The sequence below is a fragment of the Peromyscus maniculatus genome, chromosome 13 (assembly GCF_049852395.1).
Source record: "Peromyscus maniculatus bairdii isolate BWxNUB_F1_BW_parent chromosome 13, HU_Pman_BW_mat_3.1, whole genome shotgun sequence".
Lineage (NCBI taxonomy): Eukaryota > Metazoa > Chordata > Mammalia > Rodentia > Cricetidae > Peromyscus > Peromyscus maniculatus.
This window is the reverse complement of record NC_134864.1, coordinates 40349884-40366888: the sequence shown is the minus strand read 5'-3', so window position 1 is coordinate 40366888 and position 17005 is coordinate 40349884. Positions and strand designations below refer to the sequence as shown.

The 17005-nt window shown below is 55.1% G+C and overlaps 2 protein-coding genes across 5 annotated transcripts in view; one reads left to right on the top strand and one right to left on the bottom strand.

Annotated features, from left to right (window-relative positions):
* The window catches only part of Pnkd (PNKD metallo-beta-lactamase domain containing), an 85199-nt gene that overhangs the window by 3235 nt on the left and 64959 nt on the right, over positions 1-17005 (top strand). The gene's annotated exons all lie outside the window — the stretch shown is intronic.
* Positions 26-16362, bottom strand: Tmbim1 (transmembrane BAX inhibitor motif containing 1). 4 transcript variants are annotated; one of them, XM_006972200.4, is made up of 12 exons: positions 15887-16362; positions 7381-7622; positions 6132-6226; positions 4751-4815; positions 4579-4632; positions 4114-4164; positions 3384-3423; positions 3102-3139; positions 2901-2988; positions 2532-2627; positions 1654-1707; positions 26-1271 (listed from the first exon to the last, which is right to left on the bottom strand). In XM_006972200.4, the coding sequence occupies exons 2-12, from the start codon at positions 7580-7582 to the stop codon at positions 1125-1127; spliced, it is 930 nt and encodes a 309-aa protein (XP_006972262.1). In that variant the 5' UTR covers positions 7583-7622; positions 15887-16362; the 3' UTR covers positions 26-1124. The 4 variants fall into 4 exon arrangements, with proteins under 4 accessions (XP_006972262.1, XP_076406232.1, XP_076406231.1 ...); XM_076550117.1 differs by lacking the exon at positions 15887-16362 and adding an exon at positions 13945-15593; XM_076550116.1 differs by lacking the exon at positions 15887-16362 and adding an exon at positions 9283-9370.

Sequence of the window (17005 nt, the reverse complement as noted above, 5' to 3'; positions counted from 1 at the left end):
TAAGAAAGGCACAGCTACTCTGGGACGCAATGCCAAACATAAAACTTTATTACATTTCTAGTTGTGTCCCTTTGTGATCTATTTAGAATCAAGTACTGGACAGAACAGCTCTAATTACGACCTTGGGCTAATAGGGTTTCCCACCCCACCTGCTCAGCTGGCTTCTGTCTCCACCCTGGTACCAGCCGGAGGTGCTGGGATTATACAGAAAGCGGTAGCTGGCTCGGAGAGGGAGTCCTAGTCTAAAATCTCCCAGCAGGAGTTCAGAACGGACTCAACTTGTTAGAAGGGAACGTCTCCAGGTACCAGAGTGGGCTTGTGTTTCTCAGACCAGAGGGGGATCCCAAGGCACCTGCCCTGTCCCCGTCTCTTCCCCGAGACTCCTTCCCAGCCACACTCGGGATCCCACAAACCACCTCCCCTGCCGACCCCTGCCTCTCACCTTCTCCTGAGTCCCTAAGCAGAGAAAGTAGGAGGGCCCTCTTTAGAAGGCCCTGGGCACTCTGGGCCTGGATGGTAGGCAGAATGGGTGCCAGCCAGGGTGGATCCCATTCTTAGCCCCCCTACTGAATGAACTTTGCTCACTGTCTCCCCCTATCCCCGATAAATAATCTATACATGTTACTGGAGGATGGGGTCGTAACAGGGAGACCCCGGGCACAGATCTCTCCGAGATGCTAAGCCTAAAGAGTTCAGACAGGGTAAGTGGCCTCAGAGTCCTGGAGCTGGGGGCAAAGCATCTGGCTTGATTGGATCCAGGAGGAAACAGCTCCAGCTACCTGGCCTAGAGCCCTGTGGCCGAGGTGGGACGGGAGCCTCTTCACCGTGAAGCCCCTGTGTTCACAGGCCCCCCACTCCCCCCACCACACACTAACGTTTGGTGCGCGCTGCTCACTGTGGGTAAAGAGGAGGAGATACAACTTCAGTCTAGTCCTTACCACGCCCACCAAGGGCCAGAGTTGCCGGTAACTCCAGCACCCTTGGTTCTCGCCTAATACAGCCAGAGGCCCTCCCATCCCCAGGACGGAGAGGAGGAAACCGGGCAGATTACTTGAGGGGAGAAGGGACCTGGGGCCCAGCCCGACAGAAAAGGGTGAGCCCCAGGCCAGTGCAGGGGGCAGCTCTCAGTCTCGACTCCCCACCAGCTGTAGCACAAAGGTGAAGATGTAGACTATGTCGGTGTAGATCTGCAGGGCCCCCGTGATGTAGTCCTCCGGGCTGATGGTGTGCTTCCTGTTCCCCAGGACCAGTTGTGTGTCGTAAGCCAGGAACTGCAGGGAAATCAGACATGAGTGCCCGGGAGCTGAGCGTCCAGAGCTCATCCCTGGTCAGCAGGATGCCCCGAGAGCTGGGCTGTCCATGCTGCTTGCTATTGGAAGCGCTAAGGAGTAGTGTGATGCATGGTCTCTGCCCTTGAGCAGTTCACTCCTCTATCCGAGAAGGCTGACACACCATTGTCACACAGCAGGGAATGTGAACAAAAGACAGCAGGGATGCCAGAAACTTCTAGAGCCTCTAAATAGGAAAGAGAACAATTGTCCTCTCCCCCCACCCCACCCCACCTCGCCGCCACTGCCGCAGCCACTTCCCAAGCTGCCTAAATTCCATCCCTACCCTCTCAGCTCCCTGTCCCAGAACGGGAAGCAGACTTACCAGGGTGAAGCAGATGGCCCCCAGAGCAGCGTAGACCATGTGGAGCCAGTAAATCTGTGGAGTAGCACAGCGCGGCATCAGGAAGGCAAGCCGAGCAGGAGGGAGGCAGACCCTCAGGACCCCGCTGACCCGGGGACTCCAGAAGCAGAGCAGGGAAATCAAGGAAGCTACCTCTCCAGGGTCCCCCAGCCTGCCTCTAGATCCTGGGAGAAACTGATAACGTGACTTATTTGCCAGAGAGAGCAGAGACTGTCACACTGTCCATATAAAACCAGTCACAGCGCCTCTCAGCCGAACCGAAAGCTAGTCAAAGTGCAGGAGTGGCTATGAGGGGTCCTGAAAACAAGGCAGCTGAGCAGAGCGAGCTCAGGGCGGGCGGGCCCAGCGACCCACCTCAGGGACAGCTTCAAGAGGCCCCTCGGCAGCCTTGAGTCGCCTGCCACCCTGCTCACACTGCAGCCAAGTGCTGTGCACAGGCCAGGAAGGACCAGCTATGGTGGGGCAGGCAGTACCTCTTCCCCTGCCCTCCCCTTCAGCCCTGTGCCCTCCCCTCGGCTGGCTGGAAGCAGGGAAGGCATCAGACCAGTGGTCCCAAAGCCCCTCACATCCAGGACTGGCTTGGTCCTTTAGCTCTGCCTCGCAGGACCGGGTCTCAGCTAACCTACCACTTCCTGTACCACTTCCTGGAGGAATTCAGCGCTGCTACCCAGGGCCCAAGGGGCTGTGGCTTACCATCTGCCTGAGGGAAACACCGGTGATACCCTAACCCAAAAGGATGGTGTCGTGCTGATGCCAGCACTAGCCAAAGGAGGGGGGTGTGGGAGCCAGAGCCCTCCGCTGCTCTACAGGAAGTCCCTCGTGGCTGGCAGGACACTCACGTATCGGAATGCCAGCACAATGCTAGTGACGATCCCAGTCACCATCATCACGATCCCCAGGACACAGAAGAGGCCCGTGCACGAGGTGAAGTCCACCTAGCAGAAAGGGAGAAGGAGGCACCCTGTCAGGTGACTGCCGTCCCCGGCACCCAGTGAGTGCTGCTCCCAGGGGCATGGCAGTGACCGGGACATGCTAAGGACACAGACAGGAAGCAGCTTGCTAGGTACAGACACGAAAGCAAGACATTAGGCTAGGGAAATCCCTGGGCTACAAGGTTCCGCCCCCCGGGCCTGCCCAGGTGCCAAACCCAGAGGTGTGTATGTGTAAAAGGGCAGGGTGGCCGGGGGGAAGGGCCTCCCCCTCCTCACCTTAGTCTGAAAGCAGAAGATGGTGACAGAAACGGATACGACAGCAGTGATGATCATTGCTATGATGACGGCTTTGGTTTGGTACATACTGGGAGAAGGGACAGAATCATAAGGGAGAGTCCTGTGGCCAGGATTGTGCCCACCGTCCATCCAACCCTTCACGACACTCCCAAGAGTAGGGAGGCGTGTCCCTGAACATACCTGGAGATGGTGCCTGTCATAAAGCCCAGAGCCAAAGTCTGAAGGAAGGGAGAGAAACAAGCCAACGGTTAAGAAGAGCCAGTGTCAGGCTCCGAGTTCCAGCCCCACCGTGGCCCTGCCGAGCTGGGGGCTGCTGTAACCACTGGAAAGAACAGCCACAGAGAAAAACAAGAACAGGGCCGGGTACGGTGAGGAGGTAGCCGGGGACATCTTTCCACAAGGTGCACCCCCCCACACACACACTCTTCTCTGGGAGAGGCCTCCTTCCCCTTCTAGACTTACAAAGAGAGTCAGCAGGATGATGTTCCATGGGAACCGGCGTCTGAAGACAAAGAGAAAGAGACCCTGGTTAACCCGCCCTGGGCCCGTCAGTCTTAGCCGTTCCTTCAGCAGAAGGAAGTTCCTGCCTGAGGAATAGGCCTTTCCCTTCGGTAGGGTGCTCAAGTGTTTACACAAGGGTAACCAACCTGGGAAGGACCTGCCTGTGGAACCAGCAAAGAAAGCCTGGACTTGTTAGAGCAATCGCGTGGCCTGTGTGTGTGACCGAGTTCCTCAACCTCTTAGAACCTTGAGTTCTTCCTGACGGGGATTCGTTACTTTCCATTACTTGTGCGTGTGTACACAGGACACACGTGAAGGTCAGGGGACAGCTTGTGGGAATCAGGTCCTTCCTCCCAGCATGTGGGTCTTGAGCCTCCAACTCTGATCATCAGGCATGGCGGACAGGGCCTGTACCTGTTGATCCGTCTCCCTGCCTCCTCGCTGTTAGTCTTTCTCGTTCGTGCCATGCTCGAAGGGCTGTATATCTTGTATGTGCGATTCTTACATATCTCGTGAGGATGATGGCTAGCGAGGTAGGTGTCATACACTACTCTGTTACCGCTGACCATGTCTTCCTCACACACACCCCTCGGCAGTCTCTTACCACTGTACAGACCCCCCCTTTTCCCCGCGAAACGCTTTGTCCTGGTCCCGCTTCCGCCCTCCTCCTGTCTGGGTCTCCAGCACTCACCTGGGTCCCTGGCAGCAGGCAAGGGTCAGGTAGGTGACGAGGAAGACAGCGCTGGGGAGAGAGGGGACACAGCTGTGGGCCAGCCCGCCCTGGGCCTGCTTCTCACTCCCTAGGGCAGCACTCGGCAGCCTAGGCTTCCTGACACGCTACTCTTTGTAGGAAGCAAGGGCAAGATTCTCTCATCCAGGGCACTGAGAGGCCTGGAACAGGGTTTGAACCAGAAGCAAGTGTAGGGTGATCACAGACACTGGGCAGTACCGTGAAATCCACATGTCACCACCACACTCTGCCTCTCTGGTCCTGTTCTAGCATTCTGTGATGTTACCCCCAACCCCTGCCACCTGGAGACTGGCACCGGCCTCTTAGAAGTCCTCTCTCCTAGGGCATATTAACCCCTGCCCTGAACAGAGCCGCTCAGCTGTCTCCTGCCCCCCCCCCATCCCAGCAGCAGCACCATGTACTCACTAGGATACGTAGTACACAGCCACATTCTTCCTCACAAACTCACCAACCGGTTCCCTGGGAAACGAGATGCCAAGAGAGGGGTCAGACCATGGTGTGTCTGCCTCCAGCTGAGAGCCACCCCTCCATGGGCAGCCCGGCAGGTAACCCAGGCTGGGGAAAAGGAAAAACTCACACAAAGGTGAAGATCGCAATGATGGCCACAGTGATGAACAGCTGGACGGAAATGATGGAATAGACCTAGAACAGACACAGGATACAGCTCACATCTCATACTAGCCTCTCCCTGGAGGATGGTCAGTACCCAGGCCGCTGCCCCTACCCACCAACCCCACCCCCATCTTGTCTGGTTAGTGGTACAAGGGGTCTCTTTTTAGTTTGGAAGGCTCTGGCTGGGGAGAGGGCTCAGTGGTTAAGGGCATATATTGCTCATGGACCTGAGTTCAGTTCCCAGCAACCACATCAGGCAACTCATAACTACCTGTAACTCTAGCTCCAGAGGATCTGATGCCCTCTTCTGGACTCCTTGGATACTGCACACACACACACACACACACACACACACACACACACACACACACAAAGATACTGCACTCACACACAGATACTGCACTCATATGCACACACACACAGATACTGCACTCACACACAGATACTGCACTCATGCACACACACACAGATACTGCACTCACATGCGCACACACATACAGACACAAACAGATACTGCACTCACATGCACACACATACACACACATGCACACAGGTACACACACACATGACAGATACTGCACACACACAGATACTGTACTCACATGCACTCACATGCACACACACAAATACTGCACTCACATGCACACACACACAACAGATACTGCACTCACATGCACACACACAGATACTGCACTCACTTGCACACACACACAGATACTGCACTCACATGCACACACACAGATACTGCACTCACATGCACACACACACAGATACTGCACTCACACATACACACACAGATACTGCACTCACATGCACACACACACACACACAGATGCTGCACTCACATACACACACACACACACACACAAAATTAAAAAATAAAGATAAAGAATGACTAATTTTGGAAGACGACTTTTTGAGCCCTCAAAGATTCTTGACTGGCCTAGACATGACTCCACTGCCCCCTCCAGCTGTGTCTTGGCCCCTCTCTTCCTATCCAGCATCCAGCTCGTGTCAGTTTAGAGTTGACTGCTCTCTTGCTGCCCCCTAAGAGCGGTTCTCTGTTACAGGGGCTGAGAAAAGGGATGTGTGGTGGCTTAGACACAGCATGTTCATTTCAGCTCCCAGCTGCTTGCTGTAGAACAGAAGGGTGGGCGGGGAGAAGAAGAGCAGAAGCCAGGTAGACTTCTCCCAGGTTGACTCTGTCGTCCCCAAAGTCAAGGCAAAGGGGATCATAAAGAGGGGGATCCCTCTGAGGATCAGAGGTACAGAACTACAAGGAGGTAGGCACAGGTGGGAATATGTACCGTGCCTAGGCCTCCCCCAAGTCCCAGCCCACATCTCACCTTTCGGATGAAGGCATGGCGGACTTTCCGGTCATCCCATTCTCCAGGACCAAAGTTGTCACTCGCCGCTCTCTCCTCCCCACCATAGTCATGGCCTGGGACCAGACAGATCACATCAAACAAACTAGGGACCTAGGACAGGTAGCCTCCATCTCAAAGCACCCCGACCCTGTCTTAAAGGCTTAGATACCTCTGTCCGGAAGACACATTTGTCGCTCACATTCTCCTTTATCAAGCTAGAGTTCTTTCTCTAGGCACCCTCAGAGTGACCCCAACAGGCTTAGGTAAGAAAGAGCTGTCCTGTCAGCAGGCATCTGCTGCAGGCTCTGTGCCCAGCCCCCATCATTGGGGGAACGACAGGGGCATCATCATCTAGGGAAGCAGCTGGCATCTAGGGAGTAGAACTGGCTGGCGGAGCAGTAGCCTTGGGGACAGAGAAAAGGAGTAGAGAAGTGTGCCCAGACGGTAGGTACAGGAGGGCAAGGTCCATGGTCTCTAGCGGGCTTCACCATGCACATGGAACTGTCACCTGTGAGTGATATCTTAAGATCTGCCTCAGAACACGTGTCCAGATAGGCACTGGCCACACACTTACTGGCTCTGGGACACTGAGGCTACTGCAAGCCATCAACATTCCATGCATGCCTCTGAGAATTGCTTCCAAAATCTACCCAGAAGGAGTTGGGGTATAGCTCATAGGCAGAGCACATGCTTAGCATGTAATGACCTTGAGTTCAGTCTCCCATATCAAAAAGAAATGCAAAATCCACCCCCCGGGAAGGAGGCTTACTATACAGTCTAACCTCATCTTCACTGACAAACCATGACATTTTGACTGTTGGCAAAAATCAGACTGTAAATAAAGGATGGAGATGTGTCAGCCCTAGGATATTTAAAAAAAAAAAAAAAAAAAAAAGTGCTTAGGGTTCCTAAGGAACACATGGTCACATGGTGCCCACACACAGTGGCAACGCCTGTCAGAAACAGAAAGGGTTCCTTAGACAACCACTTAGGAGCCATTAACTCACCCGGCTACCTTCTCCGGGCGAAAGTTCTGATATAGGTCTTTTGGCCCCAGTCTCCGTACTGAATACATAGATTAGCGCGGGGGGGGGGGGGGGGGGGGCGCAAGAGGCTAAGGGGGAGGTGGGACAGGAAGAGGAAGAGGAGGTAGCAGGAGGAAGGAAACGCAAGGTTTCCTTGGGCCCCAAGTCTATCTACCTTGTCCCGGCCACCCTCCAGGACTCACCGTAGCTCATGGGCATTGGATGGATGGGCGGCATCGGCTGTGGGTAGCCAGCAGGGTGACCGTAACCAGGTTGGGGGTAGGCAGGGTAGGCCGGGTATCCACCTGGCAGGACAGATGGCTGCCCGTAGCCCCCAGGAGGTGGAGGGCCAGGGTACAGGGGGTTTCGGTCCTCATAGGGAGGTGGGGCAGTGGGGTTGGACATAGCCACTCAAGGGCTGAGAGGAAAGCCCAGCTGCTGGGACCTGCAATAGGAAACAAGCAAGCAGTCATGAGTTCTTGGCCGTTCACTCCACCCTTGCCCCTTACAGGCTGTGTCCCTGGATCACACATGCCACTCACTGCCCACAGGCCACCACCCACGGGGCCAGCCCCTGGCTCTTAGGCTGTCTCACAGCAGCCTTTATCTGAGGCCTTCCCTTCCCAGTCCCGCTCCCTGGCCACAGCAAAGCAGGAGTCGGGAGTAGTCACTGCTGAGCAATAGAACAGACCAGAACGGCGGCCGGGCCCGGGAACTCCCCGTTCTTTCTCCCTTAAGTAAACCTTGCCGTGGTGGTTGGACAGCAGAACCAGGGAAGAAGCTGAATGGCCCCTGGCAGAGCTTCCTGGTGAGTCACAGGGCTGGCCAGCTGGGACCCTCTGGAGGGGTCAGCCCAGCCCCCATAGCAGCTGGCTGGAGCAGCAAGCTTGTGAGCCAGACACAGGGTGGAGCCAGGCTGGAAGCTGAGCAAGAAGGAAGGAAAACAATCCCACCACTATACCAGAACTGCCCCGAGGGAGGGGCAGGGCAGGCAGGAGACAGGACTTTCGGGTTCCCACCAGAGGCCCGTGGCAGCCTATGCCGTCCGCTCCCTTCACTGGCCTGGCCTGGGAGTAGATGTGGTCCCAGAACTCCCTGGAAAGGGGGTCTCTGGGCTCTTCCCTGCCGCAGTGGTGAGCGAGTGAGGTCAAGGAAAGCAAGCTGAGGAGGGCACAGCACCGAGTTCCTCTGACAGGAGAGCCCCGCAGCTCGGGAGCTCCAGTCAGGCTGAGAGGCCCTCCAGGTGCGGTGCTCACTTCAAGCATGAAGGCCTCCAACAGCGAAGTGGCCCCCACAGTCCCGGATGCACAGCTCAGGAGCACCCCCTGAACGTGTGTGTCACAGTCACACTTTGGGGTCTTGGTGTATGTCCTTCGCGTCAGGTTGTACCCTCTAGGCCTCCTCTGCCGAGTTTTTCACAGCCTGTGGGGCCTCGGAGATGGTGGAGACGAGGACACAGACAAGCTAAGGAAGGGCTGTGCTTACTTCCCTCAGAGAACCACCCCTGCCTTACAGACAAGACTCCCAAATCCCGGCCAGCGGCCCCCTCAGAGCTGCTGCTGGAAGCTCGAGAGTCCTGGCTTCTCTTTTCAGGGCACCCAGTGCAGCTCAGAGATCAGACAGAGGACCCTCTCATCATCGCTCAGGACAACAGGACTCATTCACAAGGGAAAGTGGTCAGTATCGAGTAACAGGGCAGGTCTCTGAGCTGGCCACATTGAAGAAAGCTGTTCTTCATCTCCCCAGAGCAAGAATGTGTCAAGCCAGAGAGAAGAAAGCCCTTCTTGACAGCGAGGGTATGAGAAGTGAGCCAGGCAGGGAGGCATGAGAGGCGGGCAGTGAGCAGGGCAGGGCACCTGAGAAGATGGGTACCAATAGTGGAGAGTGAGTTGAAGACCCAGCCACCAGACCTGGTTTGGAGAGGCCTGAGGCTCAGGAAGGACAGAATACTCACAAGGAAGCTAAAAGAAGCAGTTTTTCCTGCTCCATCCTCTGGAGCAAAAGGCTTCTTCCTCTAAACGCTACTCCCTCCCCACCCAGGGTCCCCTTCTGACTCCACAGAAAGGATGGCATCCCAGTGGAAGGGAGAGGTCGAAGCAGGTTACCTTTGGTTTCACTACGGCCCTCATCTCAACGACCCTGGTCTATCTGACATCCACCACTGGCGGGGTGGTGCGGGCGGATGGCTGAACAGTCCCAGGAGGCATTGACAGGAAAGGCCACCAAGCCATGACGTCACCATGACCTGGCCCTCCCTTCACAAGGCACACTGGGATGGGTGGTTCAGTGATCTCAGGGCTCAATGACAGCTCTAGAAGCCGCCTATGACCTCGGGAAAGACAGACAGCTGACCCTCCCACTTCCTGAGTGAGGGGCTGCAGTGATCTGGGGGCGAAGTGTGACTCACTGCCTGGGATGGGGCTCCAGGGTCTAGAGTAGCTCAGCTGCTGACTCATGGGCCTCCCTCCTGCCCTCCCCGGCCCTGCCCTGCCCAAGCTGTGGTCAGAGGAATTTACCAGTGGACCTGCCCGGTCCGGTATAATTAGCTGTCTGCGTCCTTAGCCACCTGCCCTTTTGAACCAGAGCTGTTGCTATGTATCAGTGTCCTCCCCTGGAGAATGGGTTCAGCACCAGGGATGGTGCCTCCCCAGGAACTGTAAAAAGAAAAGAGCTGGACAGAGACATGCTGAGCCCAGCCTGACAGTGATTTCACTAACTCATTACAGTAGCCCAGCAGGTGAGCATCATCATTACAAAGACCCGGAGGCTTAGGAGAGTGCACAAGGTGGGCCAGGCTACCTCACTGGGTATGATGCAGTCAAGGCTAGCCCCCAAGGCCAACTCTGGTGTCCGTCTGTCTGAGTCCCTTATCTGGGTAGTCTATCCCATCCTCTCATCCATCTACCACAGCTCTGGTGTCAAGTCCTCCGGCAGTGACCGCAGCAGGCTTACACAGGAGTGGATGCCCAACCATTCAGCCTCCCCACAGTGGGCTCCAGCCCCATTCATCAGCACAAGGGAGGAGACTCAAAATGTCAGAATCTAGAGGACACCCACCCACTTACAAGCTGAGCCTAGGCCACAATGCAGTCCTGGCTGTCTGACCCTGGGTGCAGGGGAGTTTGCCAACCTCTGCCACATTCATGGCAACACCTGTCAGACCAGCAGGAACCTCTGGAACCCAGAACCCCCGCCTTGGCGTCTATTTGGCCCCAGCTCCTACCTGGCCTCCATGAGGATCCTACCACCAAGCCTTCCACTAGGGCTGCGGTCTGGGCTAGCTAGCATCGGCCCAGGGGAAGTGGCCAGCCACTCTCCTAGCCAGGTCGAGGTCTGGGGACTAGAGAAAAACCAAAGACAAGGATAGAAAAGAGCGGAGGAGACTGAGCACAGATGTGGCCTGGAGCTACAAATTCGGGTCCTCTGGGCTCATCCAGTGCCTGTGAGGTCTTCACGGCATCCCGGGGCTACACAGAGAGCTGTGCGCATTCTCCTAAGGTCGGGAGGCATCCAGCTTCTCTGTGAGCAAACACCAGACTGTCCCACCCTGGCCTTCCATGTCTCAGCTTGTACCTCTCTCAGGTAATCCATCCCATCCCAGGAAAGTCCCAGAGCCTCTCCCTGACTCAGCCATGGTGGCAGCAGGAGTATGTATTGGGCCCAAACAGCAGGATTTGTTGGTGACCAAGGTTTTCAGTGTAGAATCTAGGGACGCTGTTCCCCACTGACCCCTGGGTTGTACCGGGGGGCCAACTTTGTACCTGGCCTGCTGAGTTAGACTCTAGCTCTGACTCTCCTCGGCCGTATGAAATGTTAAGACTCTGGACTCTAGAGAAAAGGCTGAGCTCCTGGGGTTACAGCAACAGGGTGTGTGTTGGAGGGAAGGACAGAGCAGAGCAGCTGACTGGTCCAGGCAGCTTGCCCTCCCGACTGCCAGGAACCCATGCCCAGACCAGAATGGAAAGAATTGCTCAGAGAGCATCTCAGGAAGCCCCACCCCCACCCCCAGGTCTCCATGCCTAGCTTCTTCTTCCCTCTAATTCTTAAGAAAACACCTCCCACCCCAGCACAGAGCCACCAGGACACAGAGGTAAAGGAAGAGACCAAGAGCATCTAAGCCAGCCACCAGGCTGGATTCTAGGAAAAGGGAACCCAGAATCAACTTCATACTCTTAGGGTGGCCTGGCCTAAAGATTAAGAGGTGAAGTACAGGGGGTCCAAACATTGAAGTGTCAGCTGGGACCAGGAAACTTGAGAGCTCCGGCCCATGACAGGCCCTCCTGGCCAAGAATTTGGAACTTCTGGGCCACATATGGGGCTTCCTGCCTTTAATTCTAGCAGAGGCAGGCTGATTTCTGTGAGTTCAAGGCCAGTTTCTGTAAGTTCCAGGCCATCCTGGTCTACATAGCAAGTTCCAGGCCAGCCAGGAAATGATAGTAAGCTGCTATCAGGGGGAAACATTTTTTTAAAAAAATAATTTAGAACCCAGCCTGGCCCAGTATCTGAGAGCTCAGCAGGAGAGGCACAGGTGTCAGAACAAACCACCCATCCCCAGTTCCCTCATGACGTCCTGTTCAACTGTCCCACCCATTACTTTCCTCCCAGGTTCCAGGCCACTCCGCAGGCCCCACCCAACCCTAGAGTTCCTCTCTCTGGAGCCACAGAAACAGAAGGCTGAGTCCAGGGAAATATGGGAAGGCCCAGTCCTGCAGCCTGTCCGTCACCCTTATCTCCGAGGACAGAATTATGTCATGGGGTTGTAATCTCAGAGATCCCAGCTACGTCACCAGTCAGGGTGGCCTGGTACGCATATAAGAAAAGAGGGCCAGGCACAGTCTGTGATTTCAAGGCCAGCCTGGTCTACCAGGCAGTTCCAGGACAGCCAGGGCTACATAGTGAGACAACAGAACCAACAACAAAAAAAGGAAGCCATTAACAGGGCCGCTGCCATTTCTGACCTATCTGTGTCCTACCCCAACTGTGTTTACCTCTCCTGTCCCCAGGTGAGGAGGGAGGCAGCAGGAGAAGAGGACTATCAAACAGGCCACCGTGGAGAATCAGAGGGGAGGGGAAGGAAGAGAGCCACCTCAGAGAGCAACTAAGCCCAATGTAGCTAAGGCGCCTTTGATGCTCACAAAAGATCACTCTGCCAATAAAAATGCTAACTTTGAGAGCCAGGAACGGTGGTGCACATCTGTAAAGCCAGGAGCACACCTGTAAAGCCAGCATTCAGGAAGCTAAAGCAGGATTGCTTCAAGTTCAAAGTCAGCCTGCGCTGCCCAGTGAGCACCAGGCCAGCCAGGGCTACAGATCAAGACTCTATCTTTAAAAAAAAAAAAGTTGAAATGGGTGGGGGTGGGGAGGGCGTTAGAAATTTAAGGGCCCAGCCAGGCGGTGGTGACACACGCCTTTAATCCCAGCACTTGGGAGGCAGAGGCAGACGGATCTCTGTGAGTTCAAGGCCAGCCTGGTCTACAAAGTGAGTTCCTGGACAGCCAGGGCTGTTATATAGAGAAACTGTCTGGAAAAAACATAATAATAATAATAATAATAATAATAATAATAATAATAATAATAACTATTATTATTATTATTATTATTATTATTATTATTATTATTATTAAAGGCCCAAGGAAGGCAAACAGCAGAGATGATTTAAACTTAACGTCTGATTTGGGGTTTTGGGGTGCTCTTACAACTGCTGGGGGAGACACCTGAGGCACCCTCATTGGTGGGGGCAGCACAGGGCTGAGGGGGAGGTGGTAATCTGAGTGCACAGTGGATGTGGATTCCTTTCCCATCTTTGCCAAGTCTCCAGTGTAGGAGCAGGGACCTAATTCCTATCCTTCCGTTGGCACTGACTCCAGTACATGAATTGGGTAGAGATCACTGCCCACTTCCAGACTCCATTTTTATATCTGTTAGATGGGTCTATCCTGGGCTGAAAGGTGAAAATCCACTTCAGCCCTGCCAGCCTGATTCTGTACAAACAGGCTAACAGAACAGAAAGTTTCAGAGCCCCACCCCAGGAATCTACATACTGGGTGCCTCTGGTAATGGGTAAGACATATACAGAGTCAGAGGCACGTGGAATGTTCTAGCAAGAAGGGACCACTCACTCCCTCTCTCCTAATGCTCCCATAAGGCCCTCCACTCCACCTGTTTATTACACAGGGACCCAACCCTGAGAAAAACCCACCTCCCTTACCCATCTCTCAAAGCCCTACGCCCCCACCAGCCTGCTCCAGAGAACAGCTGCCCAAGAAGGAGGCAGAAGGGTTAGTGGCTCCGCACGTAAAGGCATTTGCGGCCAAGCCTGACAACCTGAGTGGGATTGCTAGAGCCCACGTGGTAAAGGAGAGGACCAAGTCCCCGCAAGTTGTCCCCTGACCTGCACAGGCATGCACTCACTTTCACGCAATCAGGTAAATAGGTTTTTTAAAAAGAACCACACAAGAGCAGGGCATGGTGGTGGACACCTGTAATGCTAGCACTGGCTGGGGTGGCGGAAGCAGGAAGACGCCAAGTTCAAGACTGGGGCCACAGGAAGAACCTGTGGGCAGGGGGACTAGTTCTCAGGGAATCAGCTGAGCGCTAGGATCCTCCGGGGGGCCCTCCCCTCCCCTCAGTTCCAGCTGCTCTTGGAACCTCCATGGTGGGACTTTTTGCATGGCGTGGAGGAAATCTCTAGCCAACACAGAACCATCCCTAAACATCACCCTGTGTCATAGGAGGGGCACCCATCACCCTAGATAAGAAAGACTTACCTTCCTCCCTAACCAATGCATTAAGTCCAGGACAAGTAGAGGCCCGTGGACTTCTGCATCTTGTTCCTACTTCAAAACAAGTCCCCAAATCTCAGGCTAGGGCTGGAAGACTCTGTCAAGGTCAGCTCTTCTTCAGCATTCCCCAGAGAACTGAAGGCACTCTGAAGATAATGCCTGTCTCCTCACTGTGGCTTGTTGAGACAAGGTCTCACTCTGGAGCCAAGCTGGCTTCAAGTCTGCAGCCTGGCTTGCAATCCTCCTGTCTTCTAAGCAGAACGAGGTCCCATGCTCCAGGGCTGTTAGTGTTTCGTTTTGTGAGGCAGGGCCTTCCCCTGTAGCTTAGGCTGGTCTTGAACCCACCACTCAGCCTCTGGCATGAAGGGCATGCACACCACACGCTCACTCCTGGTGCTTCTACTCTTTAAGCCCCTCCCCCAGGAGAGGTCTTGGGGTCAGAGGTGCTGTGCTGTAGATGGCTCCTAGCTGAGGCTCCCCCATTCTCAGGGAAGAGGCCGAGTCCAAATGCCTATTACCCAGCTGATGACACGAGCTTCTCCTGGTGCTCGCCAACTAACCTGTCATTACCCCTCTGATCGGCCCAGTTTTACAAGAGCAGCCCTGAAGTCAGACAGGAAATCAGGGCCCTTGAAGCACTGGCCTCACTTCCCTTGAAACTATGAACCAAGACCAGGTCCCCATGCCCGGAGAGGTAAGGAGAACAAGCGAGTGAAATGGAGAGGAAGTGTGGGGGCCCCAAGAAGCACCTGCCTTGCCCTGCCACCACTGGCCGGGCCAAAGGCACCAGCTCTGAAACCAAAGCTCAGCACTGAGATAAATATTTCAGAGTCGCAGAGAACCAGACACCGGACAGACCTTCCATGACAGCTCTCCCGACTCCTCCTGGGTTGAGGGTACTCAGGTTGACCCCCAAGCCTCGTGGAGACCACGCACAGTCCACAGGGGAGTGAGTGGCAGGGAAGGAGCCCCCCAAGGACAGGTCCTGGCGAACAGTCCAGGCTCTACCTGGCAGACAGCCTTCCTTCCCTCTCTGTGTTCTGGCTCATTCCCAGTCCTCCCTGACCTGCTTTCCCTTTTCCCACTTCCCTATTTTGTTTTTATTTTTACTCAGACCTAAAGAGGTCATGGGCGTCGGGCCTAACAGCTTTCACCTGTACTACTCCAGCTCTTAGACCCCGAGGCAGAAGCATTGCAGCAAGTTCAAAGCTACACTGGACTGAGTGAAATCGTCAGGGGAAATAAAAAAAGTTCATGAGTTTGAAGGTACTTCCTGGGTGGCTCCCGAACCACAGAACACGGGAGCAGGGGCCGGGGAGCAGAACAGGTTATGGGTAGGAATGGGCTCTTCTCTAGACCTAAGGCTTGGCCCACTGGCTTCCACCCTAGTCACTGGGCTAGGGGCTCCCTCCTCCCACCCCCCACTTAGATCCTCATCACCTGTCTGTGCCCAGCCTGGCGGCGCCAGGATACACAGGAGCAGCTCCAGGTGGGCACCAGGCTGCAGGCTGGCTCCCTCCCTTCCTCTTCCCAGCTGAGGACCATGAGAGCCCCCATCTCACCCTCGGCACAGACACTCTGGGGCCCCCGAAGTGGGGGGACACGCCCTGCGACAGACAGGCCTCTCTGTCACTGAGAGGGGCACCCCGCAAGATGCTGGCCAGCTCTCGGGTGCGCAGCGCACGCTGCTGCGCCACATGCCCTGCCTGGGAGCCCAGGGAAAGCGAAACTCGGAGCCACGGACCAAAAAACCCCACTCTGGCCCCGGCTCACCACCGGGGCGGGCCAGCCGGCCGCGCGTGCCAGAAAAGTTTGAGCGGCCCGGCGCAGCGCCGCCCCAGTCGGTTCCCAGTCCCCGCCGGCCCCGGCTCCCCACCTCCGCCGGCCCCAGCCCCCCACCTCCGCCGGCCCCAGCCCCCTGACTTGCCTGCGCGGTCGGGGACCGTCGATCCGCCTGGGTCTGGGAGGCTGCGAGGACTGGGCTGGGCCGGGCTGCGCTAGGACTCGGTGCCCGCCCCGCCTCTCTCGGCCGCCCAGTAGGGAGGAGCCGCCCGGCCCCAGGCCGGAGGGAGTCCCGGGGTCCGCCCCAGACCCCAACCACCAGCCAGGTGTGGGTGGTTGACATTTACAGGAAGCAACGCCGGCTCGCGGACGCGGACGAAACCCAAACCCACTGCAAGAAAATAACTTCCCTCCACCAATTTCAGACCCCACCCCGGGAGGAAGCAGGAGTTGATGCGTCGTCGCCCGCGCCTATGTCCCAGCCTTAGCGTTAGTTAAGGGCTTTAGAGCGAGTTCTGTCGTCCTAAAAGTTGTGTTTTTTGCTTTTCGTCGCTTTTGTTTGTCTGTTTTTGCTTTATTCTGGGGGAACGGACGATCTTGCTAAGTACCTCAGGCTGGCCTCCGGCCTCTACCGAGTGTTGCAATTACCCACCCTGGTTTCACTTAATGCATTATCCTGAAGAGAGAGTGTGTGGGTGTGGTTTTTTGTTTGTTTATTTTTGTCACTAAATGGTCTTCGGCACAACTTTAGGGCCAGGGGCTTAGCTCTCTGGTAGACCTCTGGCCTTCTCTGTGTGAGAGACCCAGCTGGATTTCATCCCTAGCACAGCAAAAACAAAAACAAAAAATAGTTTTAGTGACGCACAATATTGTATCACGTGGCTATGCTGTTTACATCAATTTCATCCTACATGATCATTTTTGGTCATAAAAAAAATCTGTGATAAATATCTGACAGTTCTGTGCTTTTAAGCTAAATAGGCCCTTTTCAATTTTAAAACTTCAAATATACAAACAGACATGAGACTCAGAAGCTTGGCTTGGAATCAGTCATGTGTCCCTTAATGACAGAGACACCTTAGGTTAGGGAATTTCGGTATTGTGCAATCCTCATGGAGTATTTACACTAACAACAGATCGCTGTGATTCACTGGGAAGTAAAAATAGTCTTACTTCAGCTTCGGATGCAAGAAGCCCCGGTTCCCGCCCCCAGCACTGCATAAGCAGTGTGGAGTGGTGTAAGCCTGTATTACCAGATATTCTG